At 46.0% G+C, this 22,167-nt stretch overlaps 1 protein-coding gene across 6 annotated transcripts in view; it reads right to left on the bottom strand.

The window, feature by feature from the left end:
- Positions 1-22,167, bottom strand: part of FBXO21 (F-box protein 21) — a 49,360-nt gene that overhangs the window by 17,337 nt on the left and 9,856 nt on the right. For 3 of the 6 annotated variants that reach the window (XM_022598193.3, XM_022598195.3, XM_022598187.2), the window contains exons 5-11: positions 19,174-19,320; positions 18,738-18,874; positions 17,636-17,772; positions 13,855-14,034; positions 12,639-12,771; positions 5,848-6,059; positions 4,409-4,566 (exon numbers count right to left, since the gene is read on the bottom strand). In XM_022598193.3, coding sequence (XP_022453901.1) covers positions 4,409-4,566; positions 5,848-6,059; positions 12,639-12,771; positions 13,855-14,034; positions 17,636-17,772; positions 18,738-18,874; positions 19,174-19,320 — 1,104 coding nt within the window. Of the gene's footprint in view, positions 1-4,408; positions 4,567-4,987; positions 5,070-5,845; positions 6,060-7,443; positions 12,140-12,638; positions 12,772-13,854; positions 14,035-17,635; positions 17,773-18,737; positions 18,875-19,173; positions 19,321-22,167 lie in introns of those variants that run through there. The other 3 variants (XM_089894508.1, XM_022598188.2, XM_089894507.1) reach the window with 3 other exon arrangements.

Here is a 22,167-nt window from a genome sequence, read left to right as displayed (position 1 = left end):
GTCAGCTAATGCTTGGCATCTGAGTGTTGGTAGGAGGGCAGAAAGGTCACAGTCAGGTCATGATCACGTGTCTGTAAGGACAGCACGACTGGGCAGCTGCTGCAGAGAATTCTGAACGTGGGCCCCAAACAAAGAGGCATGAAGAGTACGGAGAGAACATTGGGGAAGCCAGGAAAGGGGTAGTGACAGTCCACGAGGGAGCTCACAGCCCCGCTCTTGGCTGTTAACCAGGAACATGGACTGAATTCAGTGTTTATCTACCTGGACTCCCAGCAAAACAGGAAAAATGTACTCATAAAGGAAACTTTTTTAGGAAAAAATAAAACACTGAAGTTGACAACTAAGTATTATGAGGGGAAAATAATTCCCAATCCACTAAATAAGTTTAAAAAAATTTTGAAGAGGAATAAGAAATCTAAGTGATACAAAACTTAATAAAGAGCAAAATATTAAACAGGGACTACTTAAAAGTAGTCCTGGAAAAATCTTGGGAAGAATCTGATTCCCCTAAAATTTTCAGAGAAATGTGTCTGCTTATTTTATTTAGAAATTTCAGCTATCCCAAAATACACGAATACATTCCTGTAAAAGTCTGGAAACAGTACCCATGAGTCCTCTGGGGGCGCCTATAGGCCCCTCCCCAGAGGAAGCCACTATGACTGTGAGTTTTTCTAGTCCTTCTTTTATGAACATACACACATGTAGCTAAATATAATTATATGCACTCAGAGAAGATTCCGTGCTGCCCTACGTGTGCTTATTCCTATCAAACACACAGTAAGCATTTACCTGCAGCTGGTTTATTTGGTTGCAGCTCAGCTTCCCGAAGTTTGCATATACCCCCATTTACCAGACAAGTCCCATGAATGACACTGCTTTGCTGTCATAACGAAGGGACCACAGGCCCCCTGTGTCAGTGCGTCTCCATCCAGTGGAGGAACCGAGGGGAGAAGTGCCAGGTCAGGGGAGAAAGAGCACTTGAGATTTTGACAATTTAAGAGGGAGCCAAACTGCCCTCTGAGACGGCTGAAAATTTACACTGCAACCCTGACGCGGGGAGTCCTCACACCCTTGCCAGCACGTGCAGACCGCCACAGACCGTGTGTGCGCGTGCTGGGGGGGAGGGGGGGATGGTGGAAACTTAGTTTGGAAGTGGAAGACCAATTATGGAAAAGGAAACTGACACTGGGTGAGGGCACGCCACGGCCCAAGTGTTCAACCAGGTGCTTTACCATCATACACGGAAGACATGTAAAAGCCAGGTTTTCACACCACAGCTGAATTCCTGACCTTCCAATATGGGCAGCTGGCTTAAATTCAGAGCATCTGTGACAGTCGTTTTCTTCAGTACTAAGAAGTACGCAGGGAAGTTGAGACAGGAGTTTCTGGTACCAAGAAAATATTAATACTAAAGCACGCCCCCTAGTGGGAACAAAAATTACAAACATGCAAGAGGCTGTATAGCCCGTTAACATATTGAGGGAAAACTGAATTGTGCAGACTAAAAGTATCTGAGGATGGCATGCAGGTATGCCACTCTTCAACTCTCTGTGGAGAGCGAAAAAACAGAAAAGCATTCATCAATGGGCTCTGCCCAGATTACTAGGATCACTGGAGCCAGAGGCTGAAAATTTAGATCACGAAATAGTTTAAAAGCAAAATAACTTAATGCAAATATGTTAACCCAGAAATGTTCAAAAACATATTTAAATTAGTGCTTTTAAAATTTACCCTCTCAAGGTCGCTCACTGGCTAAATGTGGGCTAATTTGAGAATAAAATTGTTCCAAATGATTATAACACATTGACTAAATAAAAAATCCAGGAATCTATGGGAGGAGAGGGGAAGGAGAGAGGGGGAGAGAGCGAGAGAGGAGGAGAGGAGAGAGAGGCGAGGGTGGGGGAGGAGAAAAGGGAGAGAAAGAGGGGGAGGAAGAGGGGGAAGGAGGGCAAAGCTCTTGTTTGCAGAACTCGAGGGAATACCCGCAGTAGAAAACCACCATTTTGCAATTCTCACATCATGATTTAGGCAAGAAGAGCCAATAGGTGCTAAAACAAACATAAGGATAAAGGTTATTGGGGAACAGGGTATACCCAGGATGCCCCAGTTTGACCCCATGGATTTCCTGTTAACTTCAGAGGGAAAACTGTCCCTTATAGCAAGTCACCATCTTAGCCAATGACCACACTCTGCCTCACTAACAGTGGGACACGGAACCCCACGGTCTCTGGACGAGATGCAACGTGACGCACACAGCACCTGAGAGTAAGCACGCCAGCCAAAACCAGCAACCTGATCTAACCAAACCCGGGCTTAACTTCCAGTTTACAGACAATACATAGACAAAGAAACAGTAAGACAAATCCAGAATGTTAGACAATTTACAAGACAACCAGCCCGGACTCTTCAAAAAGTCAAAGTCTTGTGAAAAAGGGAAAAAAGATGAGAAATGAGGAACGGTTCTTTACTAAAAGAGACTACAGAGACATAATAACTAAACACAGTGCCTGAATCTTGTCTGGATCATGATTTAAAAATGAATAAACACGAACCTATAAAGTTATTCTTGTGAGAATTGAGAAATTTGAATATTGAGTGAATGTTAGATATTATGAAATCATTTTTATTTGTTGGGTGTAATGTTGTACCTGTGGTAATGCAGAGAAATGTCCTTATTCTTAGAAGATGTATGATTAAGTATTTAGGTCATGTTATCTGCGATATTCTTTCAAATCAATTTTAGAGTGTGAAACTGACAAGCAGATTTTTCTTTTTCTTTTTTTTTTTTTTTAACAAAGTCATTACAGTATTCTGACTGTAAACCTTACAGCTCATGTTGACCTAAGGTAAGATTAGGATGAATTCCTGAATCTTCTACGCAGACACTAGACAAGTTCAGAACACCTTAAAACCAAATACCCAGCTTCACCTACTCTAAGAAGCCCATTTTAAAGTTAATATAAATGTTTCTAGAAACCCAAATATCAGATACTCAAAGTCTTGATATCAACTCCACGTAACGGGCAATGAGTGTACAAGGTGAAGGTGTAGACACGGACCCCAGTGTTGACAACAAGACAATTTCCTCTGTGCTCGTGACTTGCCCTGTGACGCGCAGTGGGAAATGCTCACTGAGTGATCAGTGGCGGGTGCAAACAGTCCGAGAATCACTCAGCAATTTCCAAATAACTTGATTTTTAAAATCTGTAGTGTAATTTTTTTTTTATCTGACAAAGCTTTTTAAGTTAAATAAAATCCCTGTCAGTGCCTTCATCTGACAGGGGGTGCACATCGCCCCCTTTGATAACTCCCCTTGTACTGACGGAGGTTAGGTGAGCTGTGGTCTCAATAGAGGGAATTCCTCTTGTATACGATCCTCTCCCAGCTTCTAATGAATTAACAATAATTAATATGAAACTTATTCTAGTCTTTTCGGTACTTCTGAGATTTTTATGCATCCAACATTTCTATTATTGGATTTACCAGAACACAATATCAACTTAGGTCAAACATGATGCTTTAGGTGAGACGCAAAAAGGTGCAGCATGATGGTCATGGGGAAGGCTCTTTGCCAAGCTGCCTGGCCGCATACTCTGTAAGTTAAAGTTTAAACACCTCTATGTGCTTCAGTTTCCCTGTGTAGCAAATGCGCACGATGATGATGATGGTAACTACAGTTCTCAAATGGAGCCAATGTACATTAGAAGGCTGCTGTCACAGAGCAGCACTATGTTAGCATTTTTATTAATAAAATGAACACTGTGAATGCCTTGACAGGCAGGCATGCGACAAATTCATCTCACTAAATGGAGGGACAAAGAAGAGGAGAGCCCTGGGCGAGCACCTGTCAGGGCTGGCAGTGACCCCAAACACCTACCAAGCACCTACCTGTTGTTGCCTCTCCCAGGTGCCCTCAGAGCCAGTGCTGTGAACTGCAGGTCCCACAGTGGCCACTGGGGGCGTCTCTGGGGGGAGCACAGCTAACTGGCTGCCAGTCTCAGTGCTCGGGTGGCTCCCCCAACAGTGCCAATCGGTGCCCTCCAGTTCAGACAGGCAGTATGAGCAGGGCACCAGCTGACCCTCCTTGCCTGCAGGAAGCCAATGGCAGTGCCTGGGAAGCAGGACTTTGACTGGCAGAGGCAATGACCAATCAAAACAGAGGTTGGCAACAGCCTGGAACAGGGTCCTGGCTGTGGTGGTGACTGAGGGGGAGACCCTGGGGTGGTGACTGGGTAACTCGTGGTATGGCCGCACCAATGCATACCCACCCACGTTTAGCTGAGTACCAGCTCTGATGAGGTTAACAGCCATGGGACACCTGTCAACTCTGAACAGACTGACAGCCTGTGCCTGCAGAATCTGAGTGCTCAGATGTGTGCTTCAAGTACAGACAGTACCAGCTACTTACCTTGGGCGGCATATCTACAGGACCCGTCCTCCACCAGAACATTATAGAAAGGCTGATGATGGCCGTGAGGCAGGCTGTGGACGTTCATGTTTCGAATCCACTCATGTCCCATCATGCAGGTGGGGTCCCAGCCATAGATGACACAGTTATAGCCATACCTAATTAACATAAGAGCAGTGGCAGATCAGCTCCCTGGGGCCCTGTCATGGCAGCTATGAAATACAGAGACAGTGGCTTGGCTTCTCTGAAACTTACATTCTTAGAGATACACCTGCTTTTACTCCATGCTAAATCAATTTTACTCCTGCCTCTCTTTGTAAACCCCTCTGATTATCTATCTATCCATCCATCCATCCATCCATCCATCCATGGTAGGAGAACTGAGGAAACACAAACTCTCACCAGATATTTGATGAGGTTAATGAACTGATGATTTTCTTAGATATGACAACAGAATGGTAAAGGTGTCTTTTTAAAAAAGTGAGCCCTTACCGTTCAGTGTTACCTACCGAAATAGCTACAGAGGAAAAGGACCTCTGGTATTTGCTCCAGGGAGGAGGCGGAGGGGGTGAAACAAACTGTATGATAACCGTTGAAGCTGGACATGGGAACATCACCTGGTTCGTAATACTCCTCTCTCTACTCTTACATATGCTTGAAATTTCCACAACAAAGTTAAAAAATAATAAAAGAATGGAAAACACTAGCCAAAAACTGAGAAAAGATATTTGCAACTTATCTGCGTATAGAGACTAATACACAGAACAAAGAAACTGCAAATCAGTAAGACTAACAACTCAAATGAAAAGCAAAATACCTGAAGAGGCACTTAATCAGAGGAACCTGAATGGCTAGTAAATGCAGGGAAAGAACCTCAATCTGGGTGGTAACCAGGGAAATGCAAATTAAAACCACAATGAAATGCCATTTGCCATTTACCACATAAGTGCATTTTTTAAAGGTCTGGCACTAACACAAGTTGGCGAGAATCAAACCTCTCAGGTCCTGGCCTGCTGGTGGGATGTAAATAGGTACAGCTGCTCTGGAGGCAGTTTAATTTTGCCTCATCAATCGGCCGTGTCCAAAGCCCAGGACCCAGCAAGTCCCTACCACCCTCAGATCCAAGGAGAGCGAGACCACTGGAGAGAGTGAGGACGACGAAGAGAGGAGAGGAAGAACGAGGCTGACAGGGCTTCCATCCCCCACGGAGAAGGGTCACTACACACAGTAGAAAGCTCCCCGTTAGGAAAGCAAGTTGCTTCTTAAAAAACTAAAAGGTTAAAGATATGGTTCGGCCTTCGGTCCTCGCTGCGATGGGCCTCGGTCGCTGCTGCATCGGGTCAGGTCCCCTCCAGGTGCACCCCCGCTGCTCCGAGAAGCGGGGCTCACGGCGCTGTGTCCTCTGCAGCCGCGCCGGGGGCGGGCGCCGGGGCACTCACCTCTTATGCTTCATAATGAGCCCAATGGCATAGCAGACGTCTCTGTGCTTCTCGTGGGAGCGGAGCTTCACCTCCACGCCCACCTCCTCCTTCTTCCGCTCAATGTGCTCCAGCGTGTGCTGCACCAGATAGCCCACCGCCCCGTGCTGCCCGGGGTCTAGGGTTTGGATGTGCTGGAGGATGTCAAGCACCTTCAAGACAAGACAGAAAGACTAGGAGATAATATTTTCATTTAGGCCTTTTCTTTTTCCTGGCAAGGGATTTAGACCTATGTAACCTGAGGAAGGGCAGCGAGGCGAGGTGGGCTGACGGCCCGTTACTCCACAGGCTCTCACCCTGTCGGCGCTCTGTACGCCCAGAGTCACTTCACGTGCTGGGGACTGGCCCCGGCATCCAAATGGAGCCAGCGTGAGCGGGAGGAACTCTTTGGAAACACGGGGACCAGGGTCCGCACAGGATGGGGACGCGAGGGCCTGTCGGACTAGGTGAACTCTAACAGCTTCCAACATTCTTGGTGAGTGGGGGGGACTCAATTTCTTACATACAGACAGGAAACATTTTCAACCTGCCACTCATGAATTGAGAGGAAAGAGAAATGTGAAACTGCTTCAATCGAGGTCAAGAGGCTGAGTGACAGACTGGCCTCAGTGCTGCAGGAGAGGGGAAGGGGTCACAGAGAGGGCACTGGAGTGATAGACGCAAATCAGCACAGTTCATTTATGATGCTATCTGTGAAGAATGAAGATGTGCGGGGCAGGGTTCTGAAATCCTACTGGTCGCTTCAGTGACTTTAACTCACAGTGGAATTCAGCGTTCAGGCATACAGGGGGAAACCCCGTCTCCCCGCAATTAATGTGACTAGCTGGCAGAGAAGCACTGCCTGACCCCAAGGCTCTGCTCTTTCTACTGCACCCAGTGCCTCTATGGAAAAACACAAGCTCAAGGAAGGCTAACACACGTGAACAATTAGCAAGCCCCGCTCGCTCACAGCTCAGCCGAGGGTCTGTGACACGGGTCTCCTCCCACTTACGGATGCTGAGCAGGCAGAGCAGCCGGACTCTAGCCCCGGATCAGTCAAACTTGCTGCTTTTACCTTTGAATTAATTTATTCACTTATCAAATAATGATTAGTAACTGCCCTATTTCCTGATACATTGTGAGCCTATAAAATTGTCGTGAAAACTACAGCTTTATGCAATGTAACATATTATTTTAAAAGCCAATCTTGTCTTCCAGAATGAGATTTGCAGGATCTCAATATTTGCTGAATACTTATTCTCTGCCGGTCACTGTGCCAAGCCTGTCACATTTTTTACTTCATTTAATCCTCCCAACTTGAAGGTCAGCAGTCCAATCACTGCCAATTTCAAGAGGAATCAGACGCAAACAGAGCCGCTCTCCAGGCCAACCTATATAACCGCATCAGGACATTGGATTTACATCAATAGCATGATTCCTATTTAACCTAAACACATGAGACCTGCAACAAATTTTTATACTCGACTTAAATCACTCAAATCTCCCCCTTGAAAGACTCGTACTAGCTGCAGCCGGAAAATCTGCTCATTCTGGACTTCACCCTTGACCCCCCCCCCCCCCCCCAGCAACAGAAGGCCCTGCTCCTGTCTCAGCCTTACTCCGCTCAAGCACAGTAGTCATGGCAGGTATCTTCTTGCTTATTCGATTTTACCCTTTAACAGAAAACAATCAACTTACTCAAACAGTAGCACTATGCTTAGGAGCCCTCGCCACCCTATTCACAGCAATATGTGCCCTCACCCAAAACGACATTAAAAAAATTGTCGCCTTCTCCACTTCCAGCCAATTAGGCCTAATAATGGTAACAATTGGCATCAACCGACCCTATATAGCATTCTTGCACATGTTCTCACATGCTTTTTTAAGGCCATACTATTCATATGCTCCGGATCTATTATTCACAGCCTGAAAAACGAACAAGATATTCGAAAAATAGGAGGCCTATTCAAAGCTATACCTTTCACCACAACAGCCCTTATTATTGGAAGTTTAGCACTGACAGGAATGCCTTTCCTCACTGGCTCCTAAAGGCCTGATCACTGAAGCTGCTAACACATCTTATATCACTGTCTGAGCCCTGCTAATAACTCCAGTCGCCACCTCCCTCCCAGCCGTCCCAAGTGCTCGCATCCCCTTCTGCGCACTGCTAGGACCCCCTCACTTCTCTCCCTTAACCTCGATCAATGAAAACAGCCCACTCCTAATTAACTCCATCAAACTTCCTACTAATTGTGTTTTTGCTGGATTTATTATCTCCAACAACACCCCCCCAACAATGGTCCCCCTAATAACCACGTCCCCATACCTAAAATTAACTGCCTTTACAGTGACCATCCTGGGCTTTGTACTAGCACTTGCAATTAACCTTAACGCACAAGACTTAAACTTTATTTACCCCTCAAATATCCTCAAGTTTTCTAGGCTTTTAGGGTACTTCCCCACTATCATGCACCGTTTACCTCCCTACCTAAACCTATCGTAAGCCAAAAACCAGCAACCTCCCTCTTAGACTTAATCTGACTAGAAAATATTTTACTGAAAACCACCTCCCTTATTCAATTAAAGCCCTCCACACTAGTTAAGCAACTTGCCTGAGGTCATGGGGTTATGAAGACGTGCAGTGAGGATGTGGACCCAGGGCTGACTCGCAACCCCAGGTCTCAGTCACCTTCACATCAAAGCGGGAAGAGGAGTATTTTAATTGACTGTTAGGAACATTTTCAAACACATAAAAAATGGACAGAGTGGTATAACCCCAAGTAGCAGACCCAGCTTCAACCAGTACCAGCCAGGAGCCAATCCCATCCACTTGCCACCCCTCGCAGTGGCCTTGTAATGCAGGGGACACTAACAACAGTTGTCCCTTGTAGCTAAAAGCATCTGATTTCACAGTAAGCTTCTTGTGCTCCCCTCTGCAGCTCCAACTACTTACTGCTGACAACTTTTCTATAGACACAGCTTCCCCTTTGTTCCTGGCAGCCCCTTCCCACCAGATAAGTGAAAGAAACATAACGCGGAATCTTCAAAGCATAAAAGAAGTCTTGAACTCAGAGTATCAGAGGAGGAGATAAGGTTCAGGGATGATTACTCCCGTCTTTCCCTTGGTGTGTGGATGACAGGGTGAAGGGAGAGGGCAGAAACGGAGAAGACACCATGAGATGTGCCCAGTGTGTTTCCAAAAGCCGTGCTGACAGTGGGGCACCATGACGTCTACAGCTAAATGCCTAGGCCTAGAAGCCCAAGAGCCCACAACCTTCAGAGTAGAGATCTTGGAACAGGGGCGACTACTGCACATGACTGGCAACTTGCTCTGTACAGGGCCCGAAAGTAAATATTTTAGGCTTTGTGGGCCGGACGGTCTCTGACTCAACTACTCCCCTCTGCCGCTGTGGCTGAAAAGCAGCCAGAGACAGTCTGCAGACAAATGGACACGGCTGTGTGCTGACAAAACGTATTCACAAAGCCAGGCGGCTCTGGGCCCAGGGGCCAGAGTTTGCGGACCCTGCTCTGTCCTCTTAACTGCAGGTTTCCCCCGACATCTCTCTGAAGCTCTTGGCTCCAACCTCTGGACGTCCACTTCTGCAGGCTCTTCTACTTTTGGGACTTCAGCTACTAGATGCTGATGCCAAGAGCGCCCACCAAGCGCGGTACTCCATGGCTCCAGGTCATGCCAATCAAACTCAGCATATCCCAGACGGAACACTGTCTCCTACCCCGAAACAGGTCAGTTCCCCACACACTTCAACTTTTAAAGTGGCCTCCCTTATTGGAAAATTGGGATATTCTCTTCGAACCTCCTTCCTTGATCACAGCTAACGAATTTCTGTCATTTCTTAATCATTCATTCAAATAAAATGTTGTACCTACTGGGTGGCAGGAATTGTGTTGAGAGCAAGGGGAATAGCTACAGTAAAGAACAAGACATGGTCCCTGACCTTAAAGAGCACGGTCTCGTGCGGAAGGATGGTTAAGCAGCTGCGAGACACGCCGCACAAGCTTTGTGGAAGGGCGAGCTCAGGGCCGTCATGGTGCAGAGGGGCAGGGAGGGGTTTCAGAGGCAGGAGATCAGAGATTCGGGAGCCGCTGACCTACAGATGGTAACTGAGGTAAGGAGAGCTGGTGAGATCACTGAGGGGAGCTGTGCACAGTAGAAAGAAGTCTAGAAGCTACCCCACAGTGTAGAGCCTTAAAGGGAGAGACAAAGGACAGCAACTAGCGAGAGCCTGGGAAGAGGGGACCAGAATCAAAGGAACAGTGTTTTGAGTGGGGGGATGACCTCCAAGTGATCAAGAAAGATAAGGAAAGACAAGTGTCCACTGGATTTGGCAACAAAGAGAAAGGTTTAGCAAGAAGGCGTCATGGGCTTCCAGTTCACGTGGGGGAGGGCTGGGAATGGAGCCCCATGGTCTGCGCAGTGCGGGGGAGGCGAGGGGGAGGCCATCACAAGGACCCTGGCCAGGCTGGGAGCAGAGAGGTAAGGTGGAGCCATGGGCAAAGCCGGGGGCTGTTGTCGGAGGCTTCTCCTTCTCTTTTTTCAAAGATGGGGGAGACCTGAGTATGTTTAATGCTGACAGTAGAAGTAGAAACAGGGAGCTGCAGATACAGGAGAAGAAATAAAGGAAAACTTAGTAGTCCAAGGACAGGCAGCAGGTTGGATCCAGAGCACACGGAGTTTTGCCTTGGAAGACTGAGGGACATCTTTTCCACTGAATGTGGAAAATGGAGGGAAGGGATAACTACGGATCGGAACAAGGATGTAGGTTTAGCAGGAGGAGTAGAAAATGCCCTTCTGTTGGCTTCTTCAGAAACAATCTCGCCTTGGCCCTGGTCCACAGGGTTGAAGCGTGTGGGTGGGCTGTGAATCTGAGCGCCTGATGCCATCAACTTCTGTGCGGGAGACCTTGGCAAACTACTTAACTTTTCTCGGTGCCTCGATTTCATTGTTTGTAAAAGGGCAAAAAACAAAACAAAAGTAGCCACCCCAAAGGGCTGGCAGAAGGTACTGGAGGTGTGTGCAGCACTGAGCTCTCCCAGCCGTCCCCACCACTGGAGGAACCTACTTCCCTGTGCTCTGAAATCGTTCCCTGGCCTTCTAGGGCCACCTCAAACCCTTTCTCCGGAAAGGACCCTTTTCTAACTGCTTCCGCATCCCCTGGAGCCTTCCTTGCTTTGGGCCCCAGCTCTCCTCCACTGTCATGGGGTCCTTCCTGCAGTTACAGCACAGTTCATGGAGGCGAGACAGTTGCCACACATGGGGAAGGAGCCACTTTCCCTTCCTGAGCTTAGATGCAGGGAGCGTCTAGGTGCCTGACCCCAGCAGCCCATGAATGGTCATCATGGGGAAAAATGTTCTGCGTGTGACAATTTTGGAACTTGTTCCAGTGACATCTGCTTGGAAGGAAGGCAATCCTGACCATCTGAGGAGGATACCAAGGAAATTCCCCCAGAGGTAGCACAGGAGCCCTAAACTGAGCCTGTCATCAAAGGGAAGGATGCCAGGGCTTCTACAGACGTTCCTCCCAAAGGCGATGTCAACCCTACTCCTTCTAAGGCTGATATGTAATTTAAGTACAGAATCTACTTATGAGGAACCATGCATTTTACAAATTATCATGAAATTCCTGAACTAATGTACAGTAAAAAGTGAAAGGAATTAGTTATGTATATCCTGGTATCAAAAATAAATCAAGTAAAAAATAAACTATCCAATTCTGGACAAGGTCGTGGGAAGCAGGTGGTGACCTTGGTAGAGAGCCTAGTGTTCCAGTAACTCTTCTATCGCATCACATGGGTGTCCTGGGAGGACGGCCACTGCCTGGGCTGTAGATGACATCTGAAGACAGGGGCTCAGGGATTTTCCTACTGACGCATCCTTTCCTAGAACTATGGTAGATCTCTGACACTGTGAATAAATGAGGCAATGTAAATCTAAGCAACGGTGAGTCACTGATGTTATTTACTTTCTCAAGGAAGATTTTACCACTCTCTAGTGACAGGGCTGATGATTTTATGGTGATGTTCCTGTGAGAGCTTAGAATTCAAGTCTCTCACCTGGTTGTCTAAACAAAGTGGGCTATTCACATATTCCCATGGCCAAGCAAGGGCATGATGGGGACGAGCAGCTGCTCCTGCACTGTGCTGCATGGCTGGAAGCGTGCATGTGCTGCACCCGCAGCTCTTGAGGAGTGGTGCCGACCCCAAACATGGTGGCCTCTGACAGGGCTTCCTGCTGGCCAAAGGGGGCGTCACAAACCTGAGAGAGCCAAGTGGAACAGTAAAACCCAACAGTTTCCAAAGGCATAAGCAGTCCTAAAAGCATCCAGCAGCTGGACCTGAACACATCTAAGATCTCACTTTCCTACGCCATGCAGGGCTATTTACATGTGGTCAATTTAGTTGCTAACAGCACAGCTGGAGGATGAATATGGAAACTTCTGCTTCCCCCTGAGAAGGGTGGCTTGGGGAAAATACATCTTTGGGGCACCAGTGGGTGAGAGGCAGGGCCGAGGCCTTGTGGTTCTGGGAATTTAAGGCACTGATCACAGAGAGAATGGGCAATTCCTGGCAGGATAACTAATTTTTAGTAGAATAAAAGGAGACAAAAAGTTAAATCGATGGGTCAACACCAGGAGACTGTGAATAAATCTGTGTTTATCCTCCAGGTTAATACAAGGATAAACTTGTAAGCGCTGCCTCTCAGCTAGGATTTCCCTCTCTAAGGCAGGTGCAAAGCATCAAAGTAAAATAATTACCTTCTCTGGCCAGATGCCCAGGTGGAAGTAGAGCCTGGCTTGGAGAAGGAGGAGCTGCACCTGGTCCGGGTACATCGCCAGGTACAGATCCAGGGAGTCCCTCAGGAGCTGGTACGACTGGTCGATGCCTTCCCTGTGGGGAAAGAAATCTGTGTTTTATCCTGTTTGCTTCCGAGCTAAGACCCTCTTTTTCAAGGCCCAGATCTTAAAAGTAATGGACACAAATCCCACACGTTCTCTGATTCTGATACTTCCTCTCTTCAGCAAAGTTACAACACTCTTAACAAAAAAAGATACACAAGAAATAGAAATTTCGTACTCCACTAAGTTAAAATCGTAACCGTTTTCCTTACAGAGTCACCTTGATAACACTGTACATAAATTAAAAATGGACTCTGAATAGGTGGAGGACTATTAGGTCAGTGAAACTCTTCTAGATGACACTACAGCGGTGGGTACACGTCATTACATGCTTGTCAAAATCCACAGAATGTACACCATCAACAGCAAACCCAATGTAAACTATGGACTTGGAGTGATAATGACGTGCCAAGGTAGGTTCATCAACTGTAACAAACAGCCTGCTCCCAGGAGGGGGGTTATTGAAATGAGGGAGGCCGTGTGTGTCCAGAAGCAGGGGGTAAACGGGAACTCTCTGTACTTGCTGCTCAGTTTTGCTGTGAACCTAAAACTGTTCTTAAAAAAATAAAGTTTATTTAAAAAGAAATTCTGCCATTAGGCAGAAAACTAATACTCCAATCTATAAATTTCTATTTTCCCTGTAAGACAATTTTCCTTGGACTCAGAAGCAAGACTGTTTCATACTTTTGTTTGTCCTCTTACCTAAGTGATAGAAAGGTATAAATTCAAAGACAGCAAAGCACTAGGAGGTGAAAAATAATTGTTGCCAGTCTAAAATATTCTTGTTACTGGAGAATGCTTTCAGCATTTATAAAAGAGAACTCGCCCAAGTCCACTGCAAAGATCTCAAAGAAAAGTCACTCAGCACATCCTAAGTCTGGATAGCATTACATCAAGGGAACCAGTTTTTTCCCACGGTGGGCAGATAGCTGCAGCTGTCCCAACTGTGCCACAAGCATCCGCTGCTTCTCTGTATCACAGGCAGAGGCTCATTAAATAAAATTCTCCGTAAGGTAATTTGCACCTCCAAAGACGCACACGCCGCGGAAGTACTGGAAAACCAAGAAAACCTTACCGCTTTCCCAGGCTTAAAAGGTTTCCCACCATTCGCTGTAACACCTTCTTTACGTTCACCACCCCATACAGCGCTGCAGTCACATGCTGGCCGATCAGGTATTCACATTCTTTCACTGTCAGCTGCTTGCCTTTCCCAAAGGCATCTATGTAGATGTAGTCAAAGATGTCCAGGGTTGCCCTATCCAAAGAGCACACGCAGTGAGTCGTATCTCAGATTAGAGCTGAACAAGTCAATATTTAAAACCCCGTAATAAGTAGCTCAAATCAGAGAATGGATGCTAACACAGTGGCATTTTTACTGAAAATATCAAGGCCTTGCCCAGTCTGAGATCTGACCTGTATGCACACGCTGCTGTATTAAGGCTGCAGTGCACTGACACTTGAGAAATAGCCCTGGTTTATGCCATTCAATATAGTTAGAGAGATTAACTCTAAAACTCACTGCCAGGCCTACCTATCAGAAGTCTGGTTGAGAGAAACATTTCTGGAATGCCTGAGCCAGTCTATTAATTTCACAGAGTAGCAGCAGTTAACGTCTGCGGATCCTGGGCCCCTTGAGGCTGTGATGACAGTTATGGGGCCTGGGGCCACAAGGATTCTGGCCTCAGCTCTGCAGATGCGCTCGGGAGGCTCAGGCTGGGACCCTGCTCCAGACCCCGGAGAGCTGCGTCCCTGGCCTCCACCTCCCACTCCTCCCATGGAACCGCCCTCTACGACCCGAGCTCTCGCACGTGGGGGTGGCCCACGCCGAGTCGGGCCGGTAGGCGGTCACATAAGCAGGTTCTCACCTCAGGACCTCTAACGATACTGCATTCACCCTACGAGGACTCCTGAGGGATTGAGGTGGGACTTTGTTTCAGGGATAGCTGTGTTTTTTTTCTTTGAGCAACTGTTTCACTTTGATAGAAACTTTCTCTTCGGCAGCTAAAAAGCCCAGTCAGATTTCTTCTTTGAGTCGTATTAATAGCCTGCCTTTAGCAAGACATATATAATTGTTCCAGAAATAAGGAATGCTCTTCAACCCTTTTTTTGGGTCTAGGAGAACCATACAAATGCACACAAGTTTACAGGCAAAAATCCTAAACAAAGTATGAGCAAATCAAACACAGCAAATGTATAAAAATCCACATGAGTAAGTCAGATGCTCCTTAAGAATGAAAGGAGGTCTGAATGCTAAAACATTTCACCACATGCAGACTAAAGGAGAAAAACCACATCCTATCTGTAGACACAGAAAAGAAATTTGGGGGGAAAAATCCTAGTTATTAATAAAACTCTTAGCAAATTACGACTTTATTATTGTTTTTTCCTTTTTTTTTTAACCGCACCATGCGGCATGCAGGCTCTTAGTTCCCCGACCAGGGATGGAACCCGTGCCCCCTGCAGTGGAAGCGTGGAGTCCTAACCACTGGACCGCCAGGGAAGTCCCAAATTACAACTTTAGAAGGCAGCTTTGATCATCTCAATGAAAGGTACTGCTCACAAACATCATGTTTGAGATGAAATTTTAAAGTCATACCCAAGGCAGACTGCCTGCTATCACTGTTTCTATTCACTGTGTACAAGAGGACCCCGCCAGCAGAATAAGTAAAAGAGACACAAACATACAACAGCTGGAAAAAAAAAGAAGAAATAAAACTGTCGCAATTCAGACAATATGACGGTCTACATAGAAAAGTTGAAAGACCTAGCAAATTATTAGCACTAATAATTGATCCAGCAGAGGTGCTGATAATCAGACCCAGATCTAAGTCATCAACCATGTCCCTGTGCACCACCAATACATAGCGTAATTTAAACAATTACCATTTACAATAGCAACAAAAAGGTACCCAGGAATAAATCTAGCAATATATCAAAGAGCTGGATGTAGAAAACAATAAAATATTTTTAAGGACATTAAAGATGACTTAAACGTGCAAGGAGATGTGTTTACAGACAGACAGACTGAGCAGGGAAGCGCAAGCAGGCCATACTCCTCACATGAATCCACGAATCCAGAGGAGCTCTGGGCCCAGCTACCATACCAGAGCTTCGAGGTGCCTGACAAACGGATTCTAAAGCTGCACATGGACACCAGGCTAAGAGGAGCCAGGGCAATTCTAAAGGACTCCGTGGGGGCCTCGCCCCACCAGTCATTAGGACTAACGATAAAGCCACAGTCAACGCGACACTATGGTCTCGGTGCAGACACAGAGACCACGGGCCCGAGGAGCAGTCCAGTCAGGACGCAGAGGGCCTGCAGCCCAGCAGCTGTGCGCTCTCCCGCCAACCTCCCGGCCTCTCCCCAGCGGGCCAGCCCTTTATGGGTCTCAGTGTTTGTGTCTGCCAGGTGCTTTGGGTGTTAACAAACCACTTCATCGTTCATCTGCATTGTGGCGTATGCTCACTGCAGCCTGAAGAAGGAAGGACAATCCTGTTACCACACACAAATGTGCCCGGCAGTAGGTCACTGTGGTAAGTAACATGGTAATTGGGGTTTTAAATGCTTTATATCATGCAGAAATCCTTGGTGGACCATTATATAAGCATTTAAGAATATTTTAGAGATATTTGGGGAAATTGGTTGGGTTATTCAGGGAGAGGGAATGAGCTGAAAAAGCACTTTTCTCATTTAAAATAATGGAAAATGGGTGCCTGCTATCCAAAAGAGAAACCATCCAATACATTTTAAGGAACAGATTATATCTGGGAAACAAGGGAAGCCTGTACTCGCTATTCAAGGAAACATACACATGTAACGAAATATTAAAATTTGCATGGAAATAACAAATACTTTCAAACTAACTGGCGGTTACCTCTAGAGAGAAGAGGAGGGAAAGGGATAAGGAAGAATACCGAGGAGCTGCCAACTTACAGACAAGTTTTATTTCCTAAACCCGGAGGCGGAAATATAGAGACCAGCATGAGAAATTCCACGAGGCGTGTAAAGCACTGGGTTCTCTCATTTAACCCTCCAAACCACTTTATGAAAAACATTAGCCCCATTTTACACAGGAAGAAACTGAGGCTCAGAGGAAACCGAGGTCTAAATTCAAACTTCAAAGCTCAGCTACTTTCTATCATTCCACTCATCACTTCACCAAACAGTACCACAGCCAGTCATTAAGAAGTAGTTTGAAGTAACAGGATGTAATTAAATAACTATGTTTCTTTTCCCTCTAGATGGCACTTTTTTTAAAGAGACCAGTCTCTCTAGACTATAGCTGAAAAGGAGCTTTATGTCCAATAGGACACCAGGTCTCAAACAAGAGAACAAAATAGAACTCATTAACCTGGTCTGCAAAATGCGCATCAGGTCACCAACCTTGCCTAAAAGGAGTGCCGCTGCTGAGAACTTGAATATTTGCTTTTGCACATGGATGAAGAACTTGGGCCCAGTTCCCAGTCCCCTGCTTCTCCCTCCCTCCTTCCCTCTCTTCTGGGGGGAGATTTTACAGAAGACTGGGAAGTAACAGTTTCTTTAAGAACTCTTTGTACTGATTTGCTTCGGAACAAAGGGACTCTGAGATTCACATAAGATCCTGAACTCTTAGTCCTGTTCTTTAAAATTAAATGTTTTCTCTGAGGTAATTGGAGATTCACATGCAGTTCTGAGAAATAAGACAAAGATCCAGAGCGCACTTCTCCCACGAGCAGATCACGGACGTGGATACAGTCAAGAGCAAACCAGTTCCATCACCACCCTAGGCCCCCTTTTAACCTCTGTTGTTACATCTCCTCTCAGCACAGTGGAAATGAATCCTCAGGGCAACCACGATGTGTCACGGATGGCTCACCCTTCTGCACCTTGGCACCACCTTAATAAGAAGTGACTGGGGAAGTTGACAGGCTCCAGTGGGACCCCCAACTGCCGGGCAATGGTCAGGTAGAGCAGAGACATGCTGATTGGGATTCCAGTTCTGCGGATTAAAACCTAGCAGAGAAAAGAAGGCTTTAGCTTCACAGAGATGAATCACACCTTCTCACCCCTTCCCCACACCTTCTCAGTGGCCACCTACTGTGCATCAGGTGAGAGGACAGGTTTTCAGGCTTAAGTGGATGAATATTTCATTTACTTAGATCAGGGCTCTCGGACTACAGTCCATGGGCCAAATCGGGCCCACCAACTGTTTTTGGATGGCTTGCATAAGAAGAGTTTTAATATTTCTTAATGTTTAAAAAAGTCAAAAGAATACTATTTCATGAAACATGAGAACTATATGAAATTCATATGTCCATGTCCACACACAACATTCTACTGGAACACAGCCACATGCCTTTGTTTCTGTATGGTTTGTGCCTTCTTTCGCTTGACCATGGCAGAACCGAGTGGTTAGGACAGAGGGTACGTGGCCTGCAGAGCCAAGGAGAATCACTGTCTGGCCCTTCACAGAAAAAGTTTGCAGACCTGTGATTTAGGCCCTCCTTCTTCTAGGAAGAACGTAAGGCCATTTCAGATAACGTGTGTAAGATATGACAAAAGAAAATACAAGTCTCATAGAGAGCAACAGAACAGATACGAAAACAGAGACAAGTAGGAAGCAAATAAAAAACAAGCATCAATGACGTGGCTGGTCATGTATTTCCTCCAGTCTTCCTGGAAGCCAGTGCAAAAAGGTTAGTTTCATAGTTTAGTGTTCACAAGATGCAAACTGATCACACTGAGTCAGAGAAGTCCTATTTCTAGTCAGGAATTTACTTCAAGGGTTTTCAGAGGATGCTCTGTGATGAAGTAGGTAAAAGCCACAGCAATATCCTCACAGTAGAGGCAAAAATGAGTTTCACTGGGCATTGAGAGATGAACAAAATCTATTACTTGCCCTCAGTAACTGTACAGTTTATCAGAGATAAGCTTAATATATATATAATTATTATATTTTCTATCATACACATATTTACCTGGTGCATATATAAGTTTAGGGCATTATAGTAATCCATTCGGTTCCCCTTGAACTTCAGTTGGTCATAAAGGACGTAGTTCATGGCATCCAGCACCTGGCTCTGGAGTTCTATTTCCATTATCATGGAGGATTCACCTGAAATACAGAGACCTACTCTGAGGACACAAGCACAAATAACGTTGTGACCAGTGTCCCAAATAACCTTTAACATGCAGACACTGGCAATGTCCTAAGAATATACATCAGGTGTTACCAACCCAGGGTGGAAGAGACAACACGTATTTGAGGTCTTTTACATCACCCAGGTGAACACGTGGTTGTGTCCTCAGTCGATTTTGGGGACATAATGGGAATGCACTGCAGAATTCCCCAAATTAATCAATTACTCTACGTTTTCTTTTGCAAATACAGCTATATCGGAAGCAGTTCCACACCTGCCTTGAAGGCCAAGCTGGGGTGGCGACTGTTTATGCCCCGGAGGGTTTTGCAAACAAGCTCCACGATGCTGTCAATCTGGGCCTGAATGTCTCTGAGGCTGATGTCGGAGAGAGGATTGCAGTACTGGTCAATATACACTGCACCTGAAATGAACAAGAATTACTGAATAAATTCCTACTTCCACCTTTTCTTATCAGTGGTCATTCACCCCAGACTCCTGGAGCCACAGCTCTTTACACCCCTCCTCCAGATGTGGTTCCTATCTCGGATGTCAGGTCTGGCTGCTGCTAATACACTGAGAAGGAGCAACATTCTTACAACAAAGAAGATTACATTTCGTTATTATTATTATTTTTTTAATATACCAAAACTCTCTCAGAGGTCATGGACTCAAAAGAACTGTGTGATACATGCCATATCTCCACAGTCTACTAGGAAGAGAAATAAATACCATAAAGGAGATCTTTTCAAGCTACTTCTCTGTCCCTAATTTTCTTATAGTTCAAAATCCAACAACTCTGAAAACTTGTAAGACAGTTCATTGAGACTTAAAAAAAAAATAGTTGAAAGCCCTCAATGTCAGATATACCATTTCAACAAATTATTCCTCTGAAAGGTGAGCGGGTAAATGGACTTTGGAGATAACCGGACTTTGAAATTAAATAGTTACACTCAGGAAACCCACAGCTAATAAGTTGTACAGAGCACACCAGAGATACTGTCTCTCAAAAATCACTACTCTTCACCACCTTAGGTTACTTTTTAACCCGAGACCCAGTGGGCTAACCTGCTCATCTGCTATAGGCCGTTTTCACTCGGGAAGCTGTAGAGTCACTTTAAATTCAAGAGGTCTCAAACCAGCTCAGGACCTGGATCCCCTACTTACACCCCAGTGGGTATCAAGAGACCTGCACACCAGCCCCAGTTCTGCCACCAGCCAGGGAATGGCTCCTGGGTCTCCTCGGGACTCAGGTCCCCCAGCTGTCGGCTGAAGGGCTTCATGCTGCACAGCTCCGCAGCCCGTCCTATCTGCTGCTGCTTCGACTTCGTCAACGGCGTCAGGTGATTCTAGCTGGTCACCAAGGATCAAAACCTTGGAGCCAATTTCTATTCGCTCAACTAGTTAAAAACCTTCAACAGCTACCCAGTGTCCACAGCACTGATGTGAATGAGCTGCTGAAAATTATAATATTACTTAATATTTGGAAGATGAAAGAGAAGCAATTGTTTTCATAAATAAAGCCTGTCAAGTTATTCCTGACTGTGGAATAAACAGAAGATGCATATGTGAGGATTCCAGGGTGGTGAGGATATTTTATTTTAATGAACTGAAGCAGACACTTCCTGTCCTTCTGGATGGTTCAATCAATAAGAATCTGCACTACACACTGCGGAGTACATCCTGATCGTAACATAAGGACAAGGAACTCAAGAAACACAGTGACTATTAAAGAAACAACCTGTACACACAGGAAGCAGAGAGGATGGATAGGGTTTACTAGCCACTGCTACTGTAGGTCTGAGGCAGTAAAATCTGCAAGTGTTGCAGTTATCACGGAAACTTAATGCAAGTGAAACCTGAAATGAACTTGGAGGGTGAGTAGGATTTAGGAGGGAATCCTAAGGAAAAGGGATACCACGAATGAGGAAGTGAAGCCAGGTGTATGTGCATGGTGCCAGTGAGGATAGTGGCCTGGCTGGAGCAAATGGGACATTTTAGAGAGTGATGGGGAAAGGCCTGGCTGAATTATGGAGGGCACTGAAAGCAGGCAGAGATTTAATTTCAAAAAGGAAGTCAGCTGGCCACGTCGCAGGCTCACATGGAGTGCTGGAAAGGCTGGGTTTCAGACTAGGCCGGCTGACCTGAGAGCAGGAGGGCGTGATGCCCATGAAAGCAAGTATTACTTAGAAAGCTGCTGCTGGGAGAGGTGGCAACAGCCTGCGCGACACCAAGAACGGAACGGAGACACGACTATGAGAAACGCTGGAAAGGAAAAAGAATCAATGAATTGGGTAAGTCGCTGGGAGTAGGGAATGAAAGTGAAGGAAGAGTCATATCTGTATTTCATAACCATAATTTGTGGGAGTGTTTGTGTAATATGCTAGGAATTTAAAATAGTTTTCTAAAAATGAAGTCACATTTTGTTCTTGCTCAACTCAGTAGGAACAGAAAGTTCTTCCCTTCATCTTGCCTGTCCACTGGACTTCTTTCCACTCAGTTCTCATTATGGACAACGAGACTCACTGACATGCAAGAACATTTTGTCCTCATTAAACTCCAACCAGAGAGGTTAAGGGATTTGCTCGAGGTCACATGGAGACAAAACTGGACACGTTTATTTCTGATCTGAAATGAGGCTTCAAAGCTTGGAGAGACAGGGAATTAGCCTCATTAGCTAAAATGTCAGCCTCATGCTTTGAACTGATGATGCACCTTTAAATTTATTTATTTATTTATTTATTTATTTATGGCTGCGTTGGGTCTTTGTTGCTGTGCACAGGCTTTCTCTAGTAGCGGTGAGTGGGGACTACTCTTCGTTGCGGTGCGCGGGCTTCTCATTGTGGTGGCTTCTCTTGTTGCAGAGCACGGGCTGTAGGCGCGTGGGCTTCAGTAGTTGTGGCTCACGGGCTCTAAAGCGCAGGCTCAGTAGGTGTGGTGCATGGGCTTAGCTGCTCCGCAGCATGTGGGATCTTCCCGGACCAGCGCTCGAACCCGGGTCTCCTGCACTGGCAGGCGGATTCTTAACCACTACGCCACCAGGGAAGCCCGATGGTGCATCTTTATAAACACTGTCTCTTTAGCTGACAGCTAAAGATTTTGACCAGATCTTAGCTCTGAATTTAATCGTTCTGCCTACCTAATTGATCAGACCATACAACCCAACCTCCAGAGGCCCATGTAGCACAGTTTACTTTTCCACTGCTTTTCCATCAGGGCCACTTTCACTGCTGCTCTTAAGGACAACTCAGCTGCCTATCAAAATATCAAT

This window comes from Delphinapterus leucas, chromosome 14 (genome assembly GCF_059928025.1).
Source record: "Delphinapterus leucas isolate spDelLeu-1000000601 "Yukka" chromosome 14, BTC_Dleu_Yukka2, whole genome shotgun sequence".
NCBI classification, from domain to species: Eukaryota; Metazoa; Chordata; class Mammalia; order Artiodactyla; family Monodontidae; genus Delphinapterus; species Delphinapterus leucas.
Note: the sequence above shows the minus strand (reverse complement) of the source record. Positions and strands in the feature narration are given on the sequence as shown.